At 37.6% G+C, this 14,976-nt stretch overlaps 1 protein-coding gene across 2 annotated transcripts in view; it reads right to left on the minus strand.

Moving 5' to 3' along the window:
- LOC101130652 (myotubularin-related protein 8) overlaps positions 1 to 14,976 on the minus strand; it is a 165,250-nt gene that overhangs the window by 35,526 nt on the left and 114,748 nt on the right. The window contains exons 13-14 of one of the 2 annotated variants that reach the window (XM_004064281.5): positions 10,476 to 10,602; positions 7,583 to 8,569 (exon numbers count right to left, since the gene is read on the minus strand). In XM_004064281.5, the coding sequence (XP_004064329.1) occupies positions 8,045 to 8,569; positions 10,476 to 10,602 (652 nt within the window). In that variant the 3' untranslated portion in view covers positions 7,583 to 8,044. Of the gene's footprint in view, positions 1 to 7,582; positions 8,570 to 10,475; positions 10,603 to 14,976 lie in introns of those variants that run through there. The other variant, XM_063702961.1, reaches the window with a different exon arrangement.

Here is a 14,976-nt window from a genome sequence, read left to right on the forward strand (position 1 = left end):
ATCTGTGTTCTCACCCAAATCTCATGTTCAATTGTAATCCCCGGTGATGGAGGTGGGGATCTTTCATTAATGGTTTAGCATCATCCACTTGGTGTTGTTCTCCTGATAGTGAGTTCTTGTGATATCTGGTTGTTTAAAAGTGTGTAGCACCTCCCTCTTCACTCTCCTGCTCCTGCTCCAGCCATGTGAGATGCCTCGCTCCCACTTTGCCTTATGCCCTGATTGTAAGTTTTCCCGAGGCCTCCTCAGAAGCCAAGCAGATGCCAGCATCATGCTTCCTGGACAGCCTGCGGAACTGTGAGCCAATTAAACCTCTTTTCTTGATAAATTACTCACTCTCAGGTATTTCTTTATAGCAATGGGAGAAAGGACTAATACAGAGTTTGTTGGTTAAAAAAAAATCCTACCAGAATAGATGAAATTGCCCATCTGTATAGGTCACCTCAGGGAATGTGGTTACTTCAAATTAGAAAGCAGGTTGCTGAATTCTAACCAATGAAAATAGGGTATAGCTCAGAAAGGCAAGATTGAAATTTGATATAGAAGAAGGCTGTAGCGTGTTTAACAATAGGAGGGTGGTTGAATAAACTATAGCTCATATAGTGAGATACTATGTGGCCATTAAAATAGCAAAATAAACCTATATTTATAGAAATGGAAAGATGTTCAAAATTAAGTGAGACTATTACATAAGAGTGAACAGTACAGTCCTATTTTGTTCTCTGCATGTAGATTTCTCCCTGCATAGAAAAATTATGATGTCTTCTTTTTTGGTTCTCAATATTTTAAAAACATTCTATAATGAATAAAGATTTATTGGTTAATTTAGCATAATATATTATATTATAATCTGACTGTCTAAAGACAATATGTCAAGAGTAGGAAGGGGCTGAATAGAGTTGAAAAAAGAAGCATAAGAGTGAGAACTTGTCAGTGTAATCAGCAGCAACAGGGCTGAAAGTAGGAGGAGGCTGACTAATGCATTTTGACTGTTTTTATGTGCCAGGGACTTTACCAGGTAGTACTTTACATGTTAGCTCTGTTAACTTGCACAACGACCCTGTGTGGTAGGTACAATTATCATTCCCATTTTATAGATAAGACGTCTAAGGCTGAGAGAGAGAAAATGACTTGCCCAAAACCACTGGGCCAGTGAATGGCAGAGCCAGGACTAGAACGCAGGTCTCTCTGTGTTCTACCCACTAGAGGCCCAGATCACATAGTCCCCAGAGAGGGAAGCTCTTTTGAGGCCTGGAGGAAATAACCCCCAAGTTCATGAGTGAGAATTCTTGCTGGGAGAGGGGGCAGTGGGGGCAGGAGAGAAGGCCCTGAAAGAGGATGAAGAGCTTGGTCTGTAAACAGGTCTGTCCCCAGTGTGAATGAACAAACTGGTATACTGTCAGCACTCTTTTGTGAGTTAAGTTGGTGTCAGTCTTGCCCTCACAGCTGGTCACTGACAGTGCTCTTCAGAACCAGGTGCCCTGATACCTTTCTTGTCTTATTTTAACATCAACAGAGAGTATTTTAACCTACCTGCAGATCCTGTCTTTGTAAGGTGGTTCATCTGTTGAGGCTAGGTCAGCGTACCATTTTTGGAGGTATGCCATCTTTTCTTTTATTTTTAGCTAATACACAGTAACCTCACACATGCAAAAGACTGAAGGTTTTTAATTTTGGATAAAAAACATGGTATCATCCAAACATTTGCAAATTGTAACACAACTGCAGTAGAGGGCCAATGATCTCTGTGGCACTGGACAAAACAACTGGCAGTGAACATCGTCACTGGGTCACACATCCATACCGCAGTGGTGTAACAGGCTCAAGAAAACACATGACAGGGAATTAAAGTCAATCATTCACACTGTTGTACCTTGGCAAGTTCAGACTTGAGCTGCTGTGAGAGTGTCAGTCTGTAAACCTGGAGCTAATAAAAAGTCAGGTTCTCAAAGAACCTATACGGTTCAATTCTGAATTATACATCAGCTGCATGATCTTCATGCAGGTATGTGGCTGACATTAACATATTACAGATAACACTGGTCATATACTTGAATCTTACTTTTAAAGCTGCCTGATAATATATCCCAGAGAAAAGGCCAATTGCTTCACTTTGGTTTGTATCTCTGGCTTGGCATGTCCCAAAGTACTCATTAAACTTAGCTAGACAATATCAAAGTAAGAGGCTTAGCACTAAAAGAGTTTCTAATTTCTGGGACAAATCGTCTTCATCTGAATGCCCAAATAACCTATGAGACCAGATGCTACTAAAGTTCTAGTAAACACACACACATACACACACATACACACACACACACACACAAATAGCTATACTATGAGTTATATTCCAAAAGGACTGAACTTGTTAGCTGTTCCTAAGCCAGAGGCATTGTCAAACTATAATATACAACATGCTCTGCTTCAGAAACAATATGTGCTCTGCATTCTCATTGGCATTCACAAAATGAAGACACCACCCTGTCTGCAAATGCAAGTGAAGTGGAGACTTGGCGGCACTTTATGTGAACTGGTATGGCCAAATGCATGTGAATTGGGACCAGAGGACATGGGTCTTTGAACACTGATTATCTATGACTTTGGTGTATGTTTCTCACCTGACAGCTGAGAAATCCAGTGTTGCTTCAGCAAAAGAGAGATAAGGACTGATCTGCCTCAGGGATATATTAAGGGGAGAGAATACCACCCGTCATCCTTCACTCTCTAAAAGAAGAGAAAACCCAGGACTACATATCACAACAGAGAAAAATGTTGACAAAGAAAATACACAACTCACAGCATTCTTAAGGAAACAGTTTCTACCAGTGTAAAAGCCTTAAAAAGAAAATATATTAGTCCCAGTACCACCTGGAAAAGACTTTTGGACCTTATTGTGAACAATTTAATGTCAAGGAGCACGTGAAATTTTAAACAACCGGAATGCTGGTAATCATGGATAGGTATATACTTTTTTTGTTGAACTGGCCAGGTATATTTCTGTATTACTCTCTTCCTCCGACCCTTCCCACCTCCTTCTCCACAACTGGGATTCTGTAAAGGCTGGTGTAGAGCCCTCTAAAAAGTTAAGAGTACAAAGCCATGAAAATGGTTGAAGGGTTAATAAAGCTTTGGAAGAGAAAAAAGCTTTTAGGTTACCCCCAATGCTTTAAAAAGCACCAAGAGACAGGACACCAGACTTAACATGGAAGCCACTGGTTTCACACATGCCAACTTCTGAGCATATTTTTGTTCAGCTCCTGCAAGACCCATGGGTCTAAATGAGACAGCTGCTTTCTTTTTTATTTTTGCTTTTTTGTAATATGTTCTTTATTATTATTATTATTATTATTATTATTATTATTATACTTTAAGTTTTAGGGTACATGTGCACAACGTGCAGGTTTGTTACATATGTATACATATGCCATGTTGGTGTGCTGCACCCATTAACTTGTCATTTAACATTAGGTATATCTACTAATACTATCCCTCCCCCCTCCTGACCCCACAACAGGCCCCGGTGTGTGATGTTCCCCTTCCTGTGTCCATGTGTTCTCACTGTTCAATTTCGACCTATGAGTGAGAACATGTGATGTTTGGTTTTTTGTCCTTGCAATAGTTTACTGAGAATGATGGTTTCCAGCTTCATCCATGTCCCTACAAAGGACATGAACTCATCATTTTTTATGGCTGCATAGTATTCCATGGTGTATATGTGCCACGTTTTCTTAATCCAGTCTATCATTGTTTGACATTTGGCTTGGTTCCAAGTCTTCGCTATTGTGAATAGTGCCACGATAAACATACGTGTGCATGGAGACAGCTGCTTTCAAAGCACACTTCTCTTTTGTGAAAACAGTCACAAATCGCAGAGAATGTAACATGCTTTTACTCGCATTGACATGTAAAGGAGACATGGGCTGCCAAGACTGGTGACAATACTAGTACTTCCTATTTAAGGGGAAGGCAAAGACTGTCAGTATCACAGCCAGGGAATCAGAGAAGACATGTTTTATAGGGCTTGAAAAGCAAGTTTTTTGTTTTTGTTTTTTGCTTTGGAAAAGTTTCTATGCCACCATCAAATACTTTGAAATCACAACTGCTTTTAAAAGGACAAGAAAACAAGAGTCCGTTATGACCTCACATCTTTCCATTTGTCTGTTTTTGCCTGACAGCTCAACCATTTCTTCACAGTATATTTTTTTAAAAAAAAGGAATAACATGTAAGGCTTAAGCCTTGTCTTTCTATTTGTTTTTAAATGTGTACATAAAAAGGCAGGTTTAGATTTGGCACTTAGAATAAAGCAACCAGATTTGGTTGGAATCATATCTGTCTGTATCATACAAAGAATTCTCAGAGTGAGACGCCTAAAGGTGGGGTAAAGATTTGGTTTAGATATCACTAAATCATATACATTGGAAATTTATAAAGTGAGAATTATCTTCCTAGGTATAAACCAATCTGGAGTACAGTAAACCCCTTTTGAGAAGGATATTTTAACATAAAGGTAATTTACATTACCCTACACAATTGTTTAGAAAAAGGACACTTAATAAAATACTCTCATAGAAAGATTTCCCAATAGTATATCAACGCCTAATTAGCATCAAGAAGAGTTGGGTGTTTAATAAAAGCCAGTATGTAACAAAGAACTGACATGATCATCTTTAGTTATTAAACTTCTCTTTCTACTAAATTAAGACCAAGCTTAAATAGTTACCAATTAGGTTTGAAAAGCACCTCTTAAAAAGACTTGGATTCCTTTTGGCTGGAAGTGTTCTGAGAAAGGTCTCACTTCCAGTGAAGTGTGAGGGGTATCTTAGACAAAAGGTGTTTCATGCATGTTGGCAGGCAATGACAACTGACTTGCTGGTAATTGAACATAATTTCTAAGGGTACTTTCCAAAGATACACATGTCTAATATATGCACCATAAGCTTTAGATTCTTGTAGTTAGTTCTATATAGAGTTTCAGGTTTTCTTTCATAAAGCAAACCTTATTCGTGAATTTATTCTTTAAAACGTCAAACTGTTAGCTGTTATTTGTTACTTAAAATTGTTTTATTTATTACTGTGATAAATCTGTCATTCCATAAACTAAGTAAATAATTAATGAATTTTTAAAACGGTGGCCACAGTAGAATCTGAGCATGGTCACAAGCACAGGAACAGAGCCTGCCTCATGCATAGAAAAGATAAGCAGTAACCCCAGGCCTGTGAAACTTGTGTAGAAAGTAGGCAGAGGTCAGATTAGTGGATGACAGTGGCAGGTGGTTAAATGCCTTCCTATTTAAGTAGAGTAGTCACATGAGAATGGAATTTCTGCTTGGGGAACTGGAAAGGTAGGACAGTGGGTGAAGGGAGTCACATTTCTTTCACAGGATAGGTACTATATCAGAGTATGAAGTGAAAGCCATTAATAGATCATCTTTTCTAGTATTCCTGGCAACTTGCCTTAAAGAGTCTCCTCACTATTGCTGGGCTCCTACCTACAGATAGCTAATCTGCTTTTAATAGTGTGTAAATACCTGGGTTCCATATTTTTCTTCTCTCATATTTTTAAATCCAACTGTAAAACTAAAAGGTGTTTGGTGTTGAGAATAAATAGTTGATTTTCATGCAGTTTATTTTTTAAGTTCTGTATATTTTATACATAAGCAATAATGTGGCATGTTGGGGAATAAAAACATCAAACAAATTGACCTCACAGATTTTGAGACTGAGATTGATCCCATGGCCTTAGATAATTAACAAAATAATCCAGTCTTTTAAAAATGTTGTTTTCGCTTTTGGAAATACCAGGGTTGTGGTTTACTACTTCTTAGTTTAGAATTATATTGAAAAGACCTTCCTTTCACTATTGACTAATTTTGTTTTTGATCTAAGACATAAGATTAGGTACTATGTACTGTCCCTGTACAGATCTTTAGGAATAAATCAAGACTCTTTAGTTTTTTATAGAATTTGCAAAAATTACTACGTCTTGCCATTTACCTTTTTACTTTCAGCTTCCCTGAAAACTAAACACACTCTATCCAGAACATCATGCTAGTTAAGAAACTGCAAAATACAGATTGAGATATGGGAGAAAGATCTGGGAGCAAGATCCAGAATGGCTCACTGGAGGCAGATTGGTACCATCATCCTTTTTGGCAACTTCCTTCACAAAGCCAGGAGTAGATGTAGCCTCCAGATTAAAATGGTGTGCACAAACCCCATTTCTGTTTTTTCCAAAAGAAGTCAAATGACAACTGGCAACATCTGATAATTTAGGTTATATAAAGCAAGGACTAAAGCATGGAAAGAGGAGGACCAGAGAGATAAAAAAAAAGGAAATCATCTTGATGCTTTAAAATTATAGGATCAAGGCAGCTATCAAGAATATGTAAGTAAAATATGGCTCTTATTTATTAATGGGAAAGACCCAAATAAATTAGGAGTTATTCAAAAACAAAAAATTAAAAATTTACCAAGAGGAAGTAAATAGAAAAATGACTCCGGCTTACATATAAAAAAAGACAACCAAAATGATTTAGAGTTCTTCCACTAAAGAGGATGTTTTGGGTCTACAGTTTACAGCTAGAGATAAGAAATCAAGGAACTATCCTGGCACTCCTCTCCTATATTTAAATTAAACCCTTAAAAGGCACCTCTTTCTTTCAAAGGAAAGCACCTAATGAGATACTCCTTTAGAGATTTCTATGTGCACAACTGGATGTGATAATCAAGGGATGCCTCTTTAAGTCATCTAATGTTTTAGCTTAAGCCAAATATAGAGTATTTGGAACAGATTTTGGGTGAAGACCTGGATTCTGTTGGCATTAAGAGTTCTGGAATTGCTGAGAATATACAGAGCATGACCCAAACTGACCAAGGCCTATCCTACTCTCAGTATGTGGAAGTAGCAAAATCATGACTGAATATCCAATAGGACAGATGAAAAACCCATCAAGTGTATCAACCCCTAGGAGAAAAACTGGTGTTTAAATAAAAATACATCCTTTTCCCCAGAAGTATCTGGATCTGCTATCAGAATAGACTTTTTTCAAAACTGTACATTAGCACAAGGTGATAAACCTACCAGATTTAAAAGTAGTGCCAATTGTGTCTAAAAAATCTACAAACCTCATGTGATATCTAGATAAGCAAAACCACTTGTCTTCATAAAAAGACATAAAAAGGGTCCTATTTTGCACAAACCCAGATGGGCACACAGACCAAGTCTCAGTCTGAGTCTGAAGCACTGAGATTTTCAGTTACTTCCTGAACTGATGCAATTAATGTTACTAATTCTAACCCCATTAATTTGAAATTTATAATTTTAGACTGTAGTGGATTCAAGTTTACCTATGGGCTATCTATGAAAAAAGGAATTGGCTAAGTATTATAACAAGACCTAGCTGGGGTGTGCGTTGGGGAAAGCAAGTGTTGTAACTTAAGAAAACTTTCCTTACATGTTTCAAACCACCAAGCACCCATGCACTCATGCTAACAATTAAGCATCATTTTGATTTCCTTCTCAGGAAAATATTGTATGTCTCCATTGGCAATAATGTTAGCTAACATCCCATGACTAAGCATGCCTGAAAGTAAAATTTTCTTTTAATTTATTCTGCAATTCACAGTTATCTGCTGTATACCATCTCTCCATACCCTCAAAAGGGTCATTATTGACCATTGTGACAATATTTCCACTTCACTTTCACATTACAGCAGTGAGGATAGAAAATAGGGCAGGTCGATCATTAAGGAAAACAGACAGTAGAACCAGCTTAATATGTGTCTCAGCTGAGAGGCAACATTTCTATAGTTAAATCCCATTTTAGAAAAATAACATATTCTTTCTCTTGCCTACACTCTGTACTGCTTAATATGAATATATTGGTCACTTAATCAGTAAAGTAATTCCCTTCCAGACTTAAGTGGGGAGAGGGGTGCCCTGGCTTCACCCACTTAAACCAATTGGAGAAGCAGCATAGCCCTCTCTGGGACAAGAATCATTGTAGCTGCTGTAGGTATACCTAGCATGGAAGATGAGTAACTAACTCACTGATGTTTGGAGTAGTCTGCCTCCTTGGTGCTGGCCTTGGAGATGCCTGTGTCCCCCAAGATGCCCATGTCCCCAGAGAAACCCCTGGCCTCAGAAATACCCAAGTTTCCAGAGATGCCAGTGGCCTCAGAGATGTCCACGGCCCCACAGATTCCTAAGTCTTCGGAGAAGCCCGTAGCCTCAAAGGTGCTCATGTCTCCAGAGATGCCCATGGCCTCAGAGATGCCTGTCCCTCCAGAGATGCCCACATCCCCAGAGATATTTATGGCCCTAAGGCTGCCCACAATCTCACAACAGTTATGGTGGAGGTCTGCACACTGGCTTTTTACTTGATCCATCTGAGCTCGGAGGCCTCCTTCCCTGGATAGGGTGCCATTCTCCATCAGGGTATTCAGGTCTCCATCGATACCCATAAAGCCAAGAGGATTGGTCAAAGGACTTCCCAGATGCTGGGATAATATGTTTCCTAATTGAGAACAGGTACAGATCTCTTCTGGTGGCTCATCACGGACTTTTAGTTTCTGCCTCAGGAGCAAGAAAGGGTTGAGAAGAATTAGAAACAGGAGAAAAACTAGGCAAACATTACCTTGATCTGCAGAGATCCTATTGCTGTCACTTATAATGGTAGCAAATGACCTTTTGCTCACCCCCTCCCCCACAACATCTTTCCCTCATCACATGCCATAGTACTTTAGAAGCCCTACCATTGAAGAATCTCAAAGGTCTTATATCTATAAAAGTCCTCTTTTATGATAAGTGCAATTTTGTTCATGAGATGGGGAGAGGGCAGGGGAACAGATCACTAATATTTATTGAATACCTCTATGTGCTAGGCACTTTACACACAGTATTTCCTTTTATCCTTATAATAAACCTATTAGTTTAGGTATTAGCTATATTTTACAGATGAAGAAACTGAGGCTCAGAGAAGTTAAGTAAGTCACCCAAATTCACACATGTACAAAGTAAAGAACTGGGATCTGACCCTGCATCTGCCTGACGCCAAAGTCTATGACCTGTCGTCTACATCATGCTACCTCTAACAGATATTTTCACTTTCAGAGATAATATAATGATTCACTGATACTTCACAACAGTGATTCTTTGGGGTCATACGTCCCCATTGAAAATCTGATGAAAATTATGGACCTTCTCTTCAGAAAAATGCATACATTTTTCTGAAGGTGGTGGGGGGAGTCTTTTAAACTTTTCATTTTTTACCTTGTTGTATTCTATATTTTCTAACTTAACACTTATATTGCCTTTAAAAAAAAGTCAACAGGGTTGTCTGGGTGATATTATCAGCCGCTTTGTTTTTCTGCTCTGTATTAAAAAAAGAAAGTTAATAACACACATACATAAAAACACATACACACTTCAAAAGGAAGTCTTTCCAGAGTGATCTGGGTATATGTGAAATGAATCTGATTCTCTCTCAAGAGTCAGGCAGGGATAAGTGAGAGGGCTGGGTCAATAATAGGGCACCTTCCCTGGCCTTGTGGAAGAATCTGCTAGTAGCTAAAAGAGGATCCGTTAAGAAGAAGTTTCTCTACTACATCTAATCTACTTAGGACTGGGCCTTCTCGGGGATGCATGTTTCCTACGATTTTAACTTATGCTTTAGTTTGCCCCCCTCCACCTTTTAAAAAAATGGAACCAAGTAACTGGCTGTTGCCTCCCAAGAGGACATTAAAAAGTTTGGGATCTGATGTAATCACAACACATTTATTTTCACAATAAAATGACATTTGTTTACTTACAGGGAGCAGAAAAGCTATGCCTTATCTGGCTTAAAGTGGGTTCACACCCAGTTCCTAAATAGCACACCATTTCCAATGATTCTTTTCTAAGAGGTACCTTTCCCCTGTCCTTCAAACAAACCCTTAGGGATTCCTACATTTCATAAGCATCTCAGTTTATGAAATCAACAAGAAATACTTTTTGACTTCTGTAAGCTGTAATTAAAAAACAAGTGTCCAACATGGTCACTCAATAAGCAGAGTTTGCAGTTTACATGGGAAGGAAATAAGAATCTTCTTTTATAAGATTTTCCTAATTGGAAAACAGCAATTGCACTGTTCTTATCAGTATACCCAAGATGTTATACTTATTCTCTTGATGGATAACAAATGCTATGTGATTTCCCTAGTCATTCCCTCTTATTCCTCCTATTCATTCCATCCAGATCCAAAAAGAGATAAAGGGAACAAATTCACCTGTTTATCTAGTTGAGTGACATATTTACCACATTTTGGGAAGTAAGAAAAGGAGTTATGCTCAAAGGTTTGTAGACACGGGACACATGAAAAGCCAAAGAGTATAAAAAAGCCAGCCAGTCAGCTTTCCACAAGTATCAATTCAACTCCAAGCAGGCTGGACCTACCCAGAAGGGGCAAGAAGATCTCTTTTTGGGACTTTTCTCCTCACCTTTTCTAGTTCATGCACATCTGTCTCCAGCATTGCTCTCTGTTTCTTAATTTCCAGGAGGCTCTCTAGCATACTCTGCTTGGGCTGCAGCCCTTTGTCAAAGCGGTTATACATCCCACACCAGAACCTCAAATAGACAAAAATGGGGGGAAAAGTGGGTTAGTTTAGCTGGAGTAATTGATTACCAATGTTTTCCTTGTGCCAAGAAAATATTGGCTTAGTAGGTGGGAAAATCTCATGAGTACTGTAATTTGATGACATTAAAAAGCCTGGACATGTTCATAATTGGGAAGAGTAAAGATACCAGCAGAAAAATCTCAGCTGAAGGAGACATTTTAGACTTGAGCAAACTTGAGGTTCTTTTAAACAATCAAATTATGATTTTACTTTGAGATAATTATAGACTCACATGTAGTTTTATGAAATAATAAGGGAGAGGAGCGACATCAGCAAGATGGCAGAATAGGAAGCCCTGGACTCTCCTTCCCCCAATGGATACACTGATTTAATTGCAACACAAGGATCAATTCCCTTTGTGAGAAATCCAGCAACTCATGGAGAGGCTTCTGCACCCTGGATAAGTATGAAACCAACCAGATTGTAAACAAAACATCTGTAGAAAAAGCAGAAACATCCACTCATTATAATCCCAACTCCCAGCACAGTGCCATAGGATCAGGAGGAAACCCCCATTCCCAGCTTCTACCTCAGAATGGAAGAAGTTGGACTACACATCTAACATCCCAACTTCTCCAGGTGCCACCTGAAAGACTGGCTTCTTTCTCACCTGTTTCAAAGAGTTGAAAGGGTCTGGCATGTGATAGTATCCTGAGGGCTACAGAGAAGAAAGTGGCATGTACCACAGCTCCTGTACCTGGCTCAACACAGGGTAGGGGGAAAATCCCAGTTCCCAGCTTCTCCCTGGGAAGGGAAAAGAGTTGGAACATGCACACAGCATTCTAAATTCTCCAGGAGCTACCAAGGGAATGGCTTTTGTGCCACCTGTCTAGGAACACTGATGAAACTGGACATACTCTGGATGCCTGGGGGACACTAATAACAAAGACAGCAGTTTAAACTAGGACAATGGGTTGAAAGGCCCACAGAAGCTCTGGCTTGGTTGGCTGGTGAATGTCTTCTCCTGTACAAGGCCAATCCATATGACTGGGGGTGAGAGTGGATTCTTCTGATGTGCAGAAAAAGGGTAACACAATCTGAACAAAGAAACAAGCTAAAACTCCAGAAACTGACTCTAATGAAAATATATGAATTACCCGACATAGAATTAGAAATATCCATCATGGAAAATCTCAACAAGCTCAGGAGAACAATCCATGAACAAAATGAAAATTTCAACAAGGAGACAGAAAATGTAAAAGAACAGGCAGATGTCTTAAAGCTGAAGAATACAATAACTGAAGAATCCAATAGAGGAGTTCAACGACAGACTAGAGCAAGCAGAAAAAAGACTAAGCAGACTCAAACACAGATTATTTGTCATTATCCAGTCAGAGGGACACAAAGAAAAAATAATAATAAAAAAATAGCTTAAAGGACCTATGGGACACCATTAATTAGCAGACCAATATATGCATTATGGGAGTCCCAAGAGAATATAGGAAGGACTAGAAATCTTATTTAAAGAAGTAATGACTGAAAACCCCCTAAATCTGGGGAAGGAAATGGACATTCAGATCTAGGAAGCCAAAATGACCCAAACACGATGAATCTAAAGAAATCCACACTAAGACATATGATAATAAAATTGTCAAAAGTCAAAGACAGAGAGAATTTTGAAAGCAGTAAGATAACACCAACTTGTCATATGCAGGCAAATCCATTAGGACCATCAGCAGACATCTCAGCAAAAAAAAACCTTTCAGGACAGAAGAGAGTAGAGAGTGGGGTAATATATTCAAAGCACTGAAGGAAAACTAAAACTATGAACCAATAATGATATATGTAGCAAAACTGTTCTTCAAAAACGAAAGAGAGATCAAGGCTTTCCCAGACACACAAAAGCTAAGGGAGCTCATTACCAATAGACCTGCCTTACAGGAAATCTAAAGGGAAGTCTTCTCCTTAGATTGAAAGGGAAATGAAAATGAAAATGAAAATGAAAGAATGCTAAATAGCAACACAGTAGCATAAAAAAGTATAAAAGTTGTTGGTGAAGGTAAGTATATAAACTAATAAAGAATACTATATTACTGTAATGGTTGCGGATAAATCACTTTTAATTGTAGTATAAAGTTTAAAAAAGTATTAAAATAATTATAAAGTATGCTAATGAATATACAATATAAATCAATGTAAACTTTGACATGAATAACATAGAGAAGAAGAAAATGTGTAATGTGTGCATAATTGAAGTTAAGTTGTTACATGCTTAAGACAGAGTGTTAGACTGTTAGACATTTTATGTAAGCCCCACGGTAGTTACAAAGGAAATATCTACAGAAGTTAAAAAAAAAAGAAAGAAGTGAAAGGAATCAAAGCATACTAATATAAAAACTAAACAAACAAACAAACAAAAAACAAAACATAAAGGAAGAAAGCAAGAAATGAAAAGAAGAAGAACAACAAAATCCCTACAAGGCAAACAGAAAACAATGAACAAAATGGCAACAGTAAATCCTCCCCTATCAATAATTACTTGAAATATATACATGGATTAAACTCCCCAATAAAAATACACAGAATGACTGAATAGTTTAAGAAAAACATCCTATTATATGCTGTCTATAAGAGACTCACTTTAGATTTAAAGGCACACATAGGCTGAAAGTGAAGGGATAAAAAAAGATATTCCATGCAAATCGTAACTTAAAAAAAGCAGGTGTGGCAATAGTAATATCAGACAAAATGAACTGTAAGTCAAAAAATGTCATGGAGACAATGAAGAATTTTATATAATGACGAAAGGATCAATACACCAGGAAAATATAACAATTATAAATGTATATGCATTCAACATCAGAATACCTAAATATGTAAAGCAAACACTGATGGAACTGAAGGGAGAAACAGACAGAAATACAGTAATAGATTACTTCGATACTCTACTTTCAACTATGGATAGAACAATCAGAGAGGAAAATCAAAAAACAAATAGCAGACTTGAACAAGTCTGTGGACCAAATGGACCTAACAGATATACAGAATATTCAACCCAATAACAGTACAATACACATTCTTTTCAAAAGCACATGTAACATTCTCCAAGATAGATCACATGTTAGGTCATAAAAGAGAGCTTATCAAATTTAAGAAGATTAAAATCATACCAAGTATTTTCTTCTGTTCACAATGGAATGAAACTAGAAATCAATAGCATAAAGGAAACTTGTAAAGTTAAAACATATATGGAAATTAAAAAACTTAAACACTCTTAAACAACCAATGGGTCAAAGAAGAAATCAAAAGGGAAATTGGAAAGTATCTTGAAACAAACAAAACCACAACATACCAAAACATGTAGGATGCAGCAAAGGCAGTACTAAGAAGGAAATTTATTAGCACAGCTATTACAGAAAACGGTACGGAGGTTCGACAAAAATTAAAAATAGAACTACCATATGATCCAGCAATCCCACTTCTGGGTAGAGGAAATGAAATCAGTATTTTGAAGAAATATCTGCACTATCATGTTCATTCTGGCATTATTCACAAGAGTCAAGATATGGACTCAACCTAAGAGTCCATCAATAGATGACTGAATAAAGAAAATGTGATATATACATACATAATGGAATACTATTCTACCTTAAAGAATAAATAAATGCTGCCATTTGTGACAACGTAGATGGAACCGGAGGACACTATGTAAGTGAAATAAGCCAGACACAGAAAGACAAAAACTATATCTTCTCACTTATACGTGGAATCTAAAACAATCAAACTCATGGAAACAGAGAGTAAAATTGTGGTTATCAGAGGCTGAGATAGGAGAGAATGGGGAGATGTTGGCCAAAGGGTAGAAAGATGCAGTTAGATAAAAGGAATGACTTTTTGAGGTCTTCTGCCCAGCATGGTGACCACGGTTGACAATAATGTATTGCATATTTCAAAACTGAAGAGAAGAGAGTAAATTTCAAGTGTCTCACCACAAAAATGATGTCTAAATGAGGTGATGGATATGTTAATTAGCTTGATTTAATCATTCCACATTTTGTTCATATATCAAAACATCACATTGTACCCCTGAAATATATACAATTATGACTGGCCAATTAAAAGTGTTAATAAAAAAGAGAAATTTATAGTGATAAATTATAGTGATAATTTATAGTGATACTAAAAAAGAAGAAAGATCTAAAATCAAAAACCTAACTTTATATCTCAGGAACTAGGAAAAGAACAAACTAGCCCAAAGGTAGTGGAGGAAGGAATAATAAAGGTTAGAGAAGAAATAAATGAAATAGTGAATATAAAATCAAAGAAACTAAGAGGTGGGGCCAGGTGCAGTGGCTCACGTCTATAATCCCAGCACCTTGGGAGG

This window comes from Gorilla gorilla, chromosome X (genome assembly GCF_029281585.2).
Source record: "Gorilla gorilla gorilla isolate KB3781 chromosome X, NHGRI_mGorGor1-v2.1_pri, whole genome shotgun sequence".
Lineage (NCBI taxonomy): Eukaryota > Metazoa > Chordata > Mammalia > Primates > Hominidae > Gorilla > Gorilla gorilla.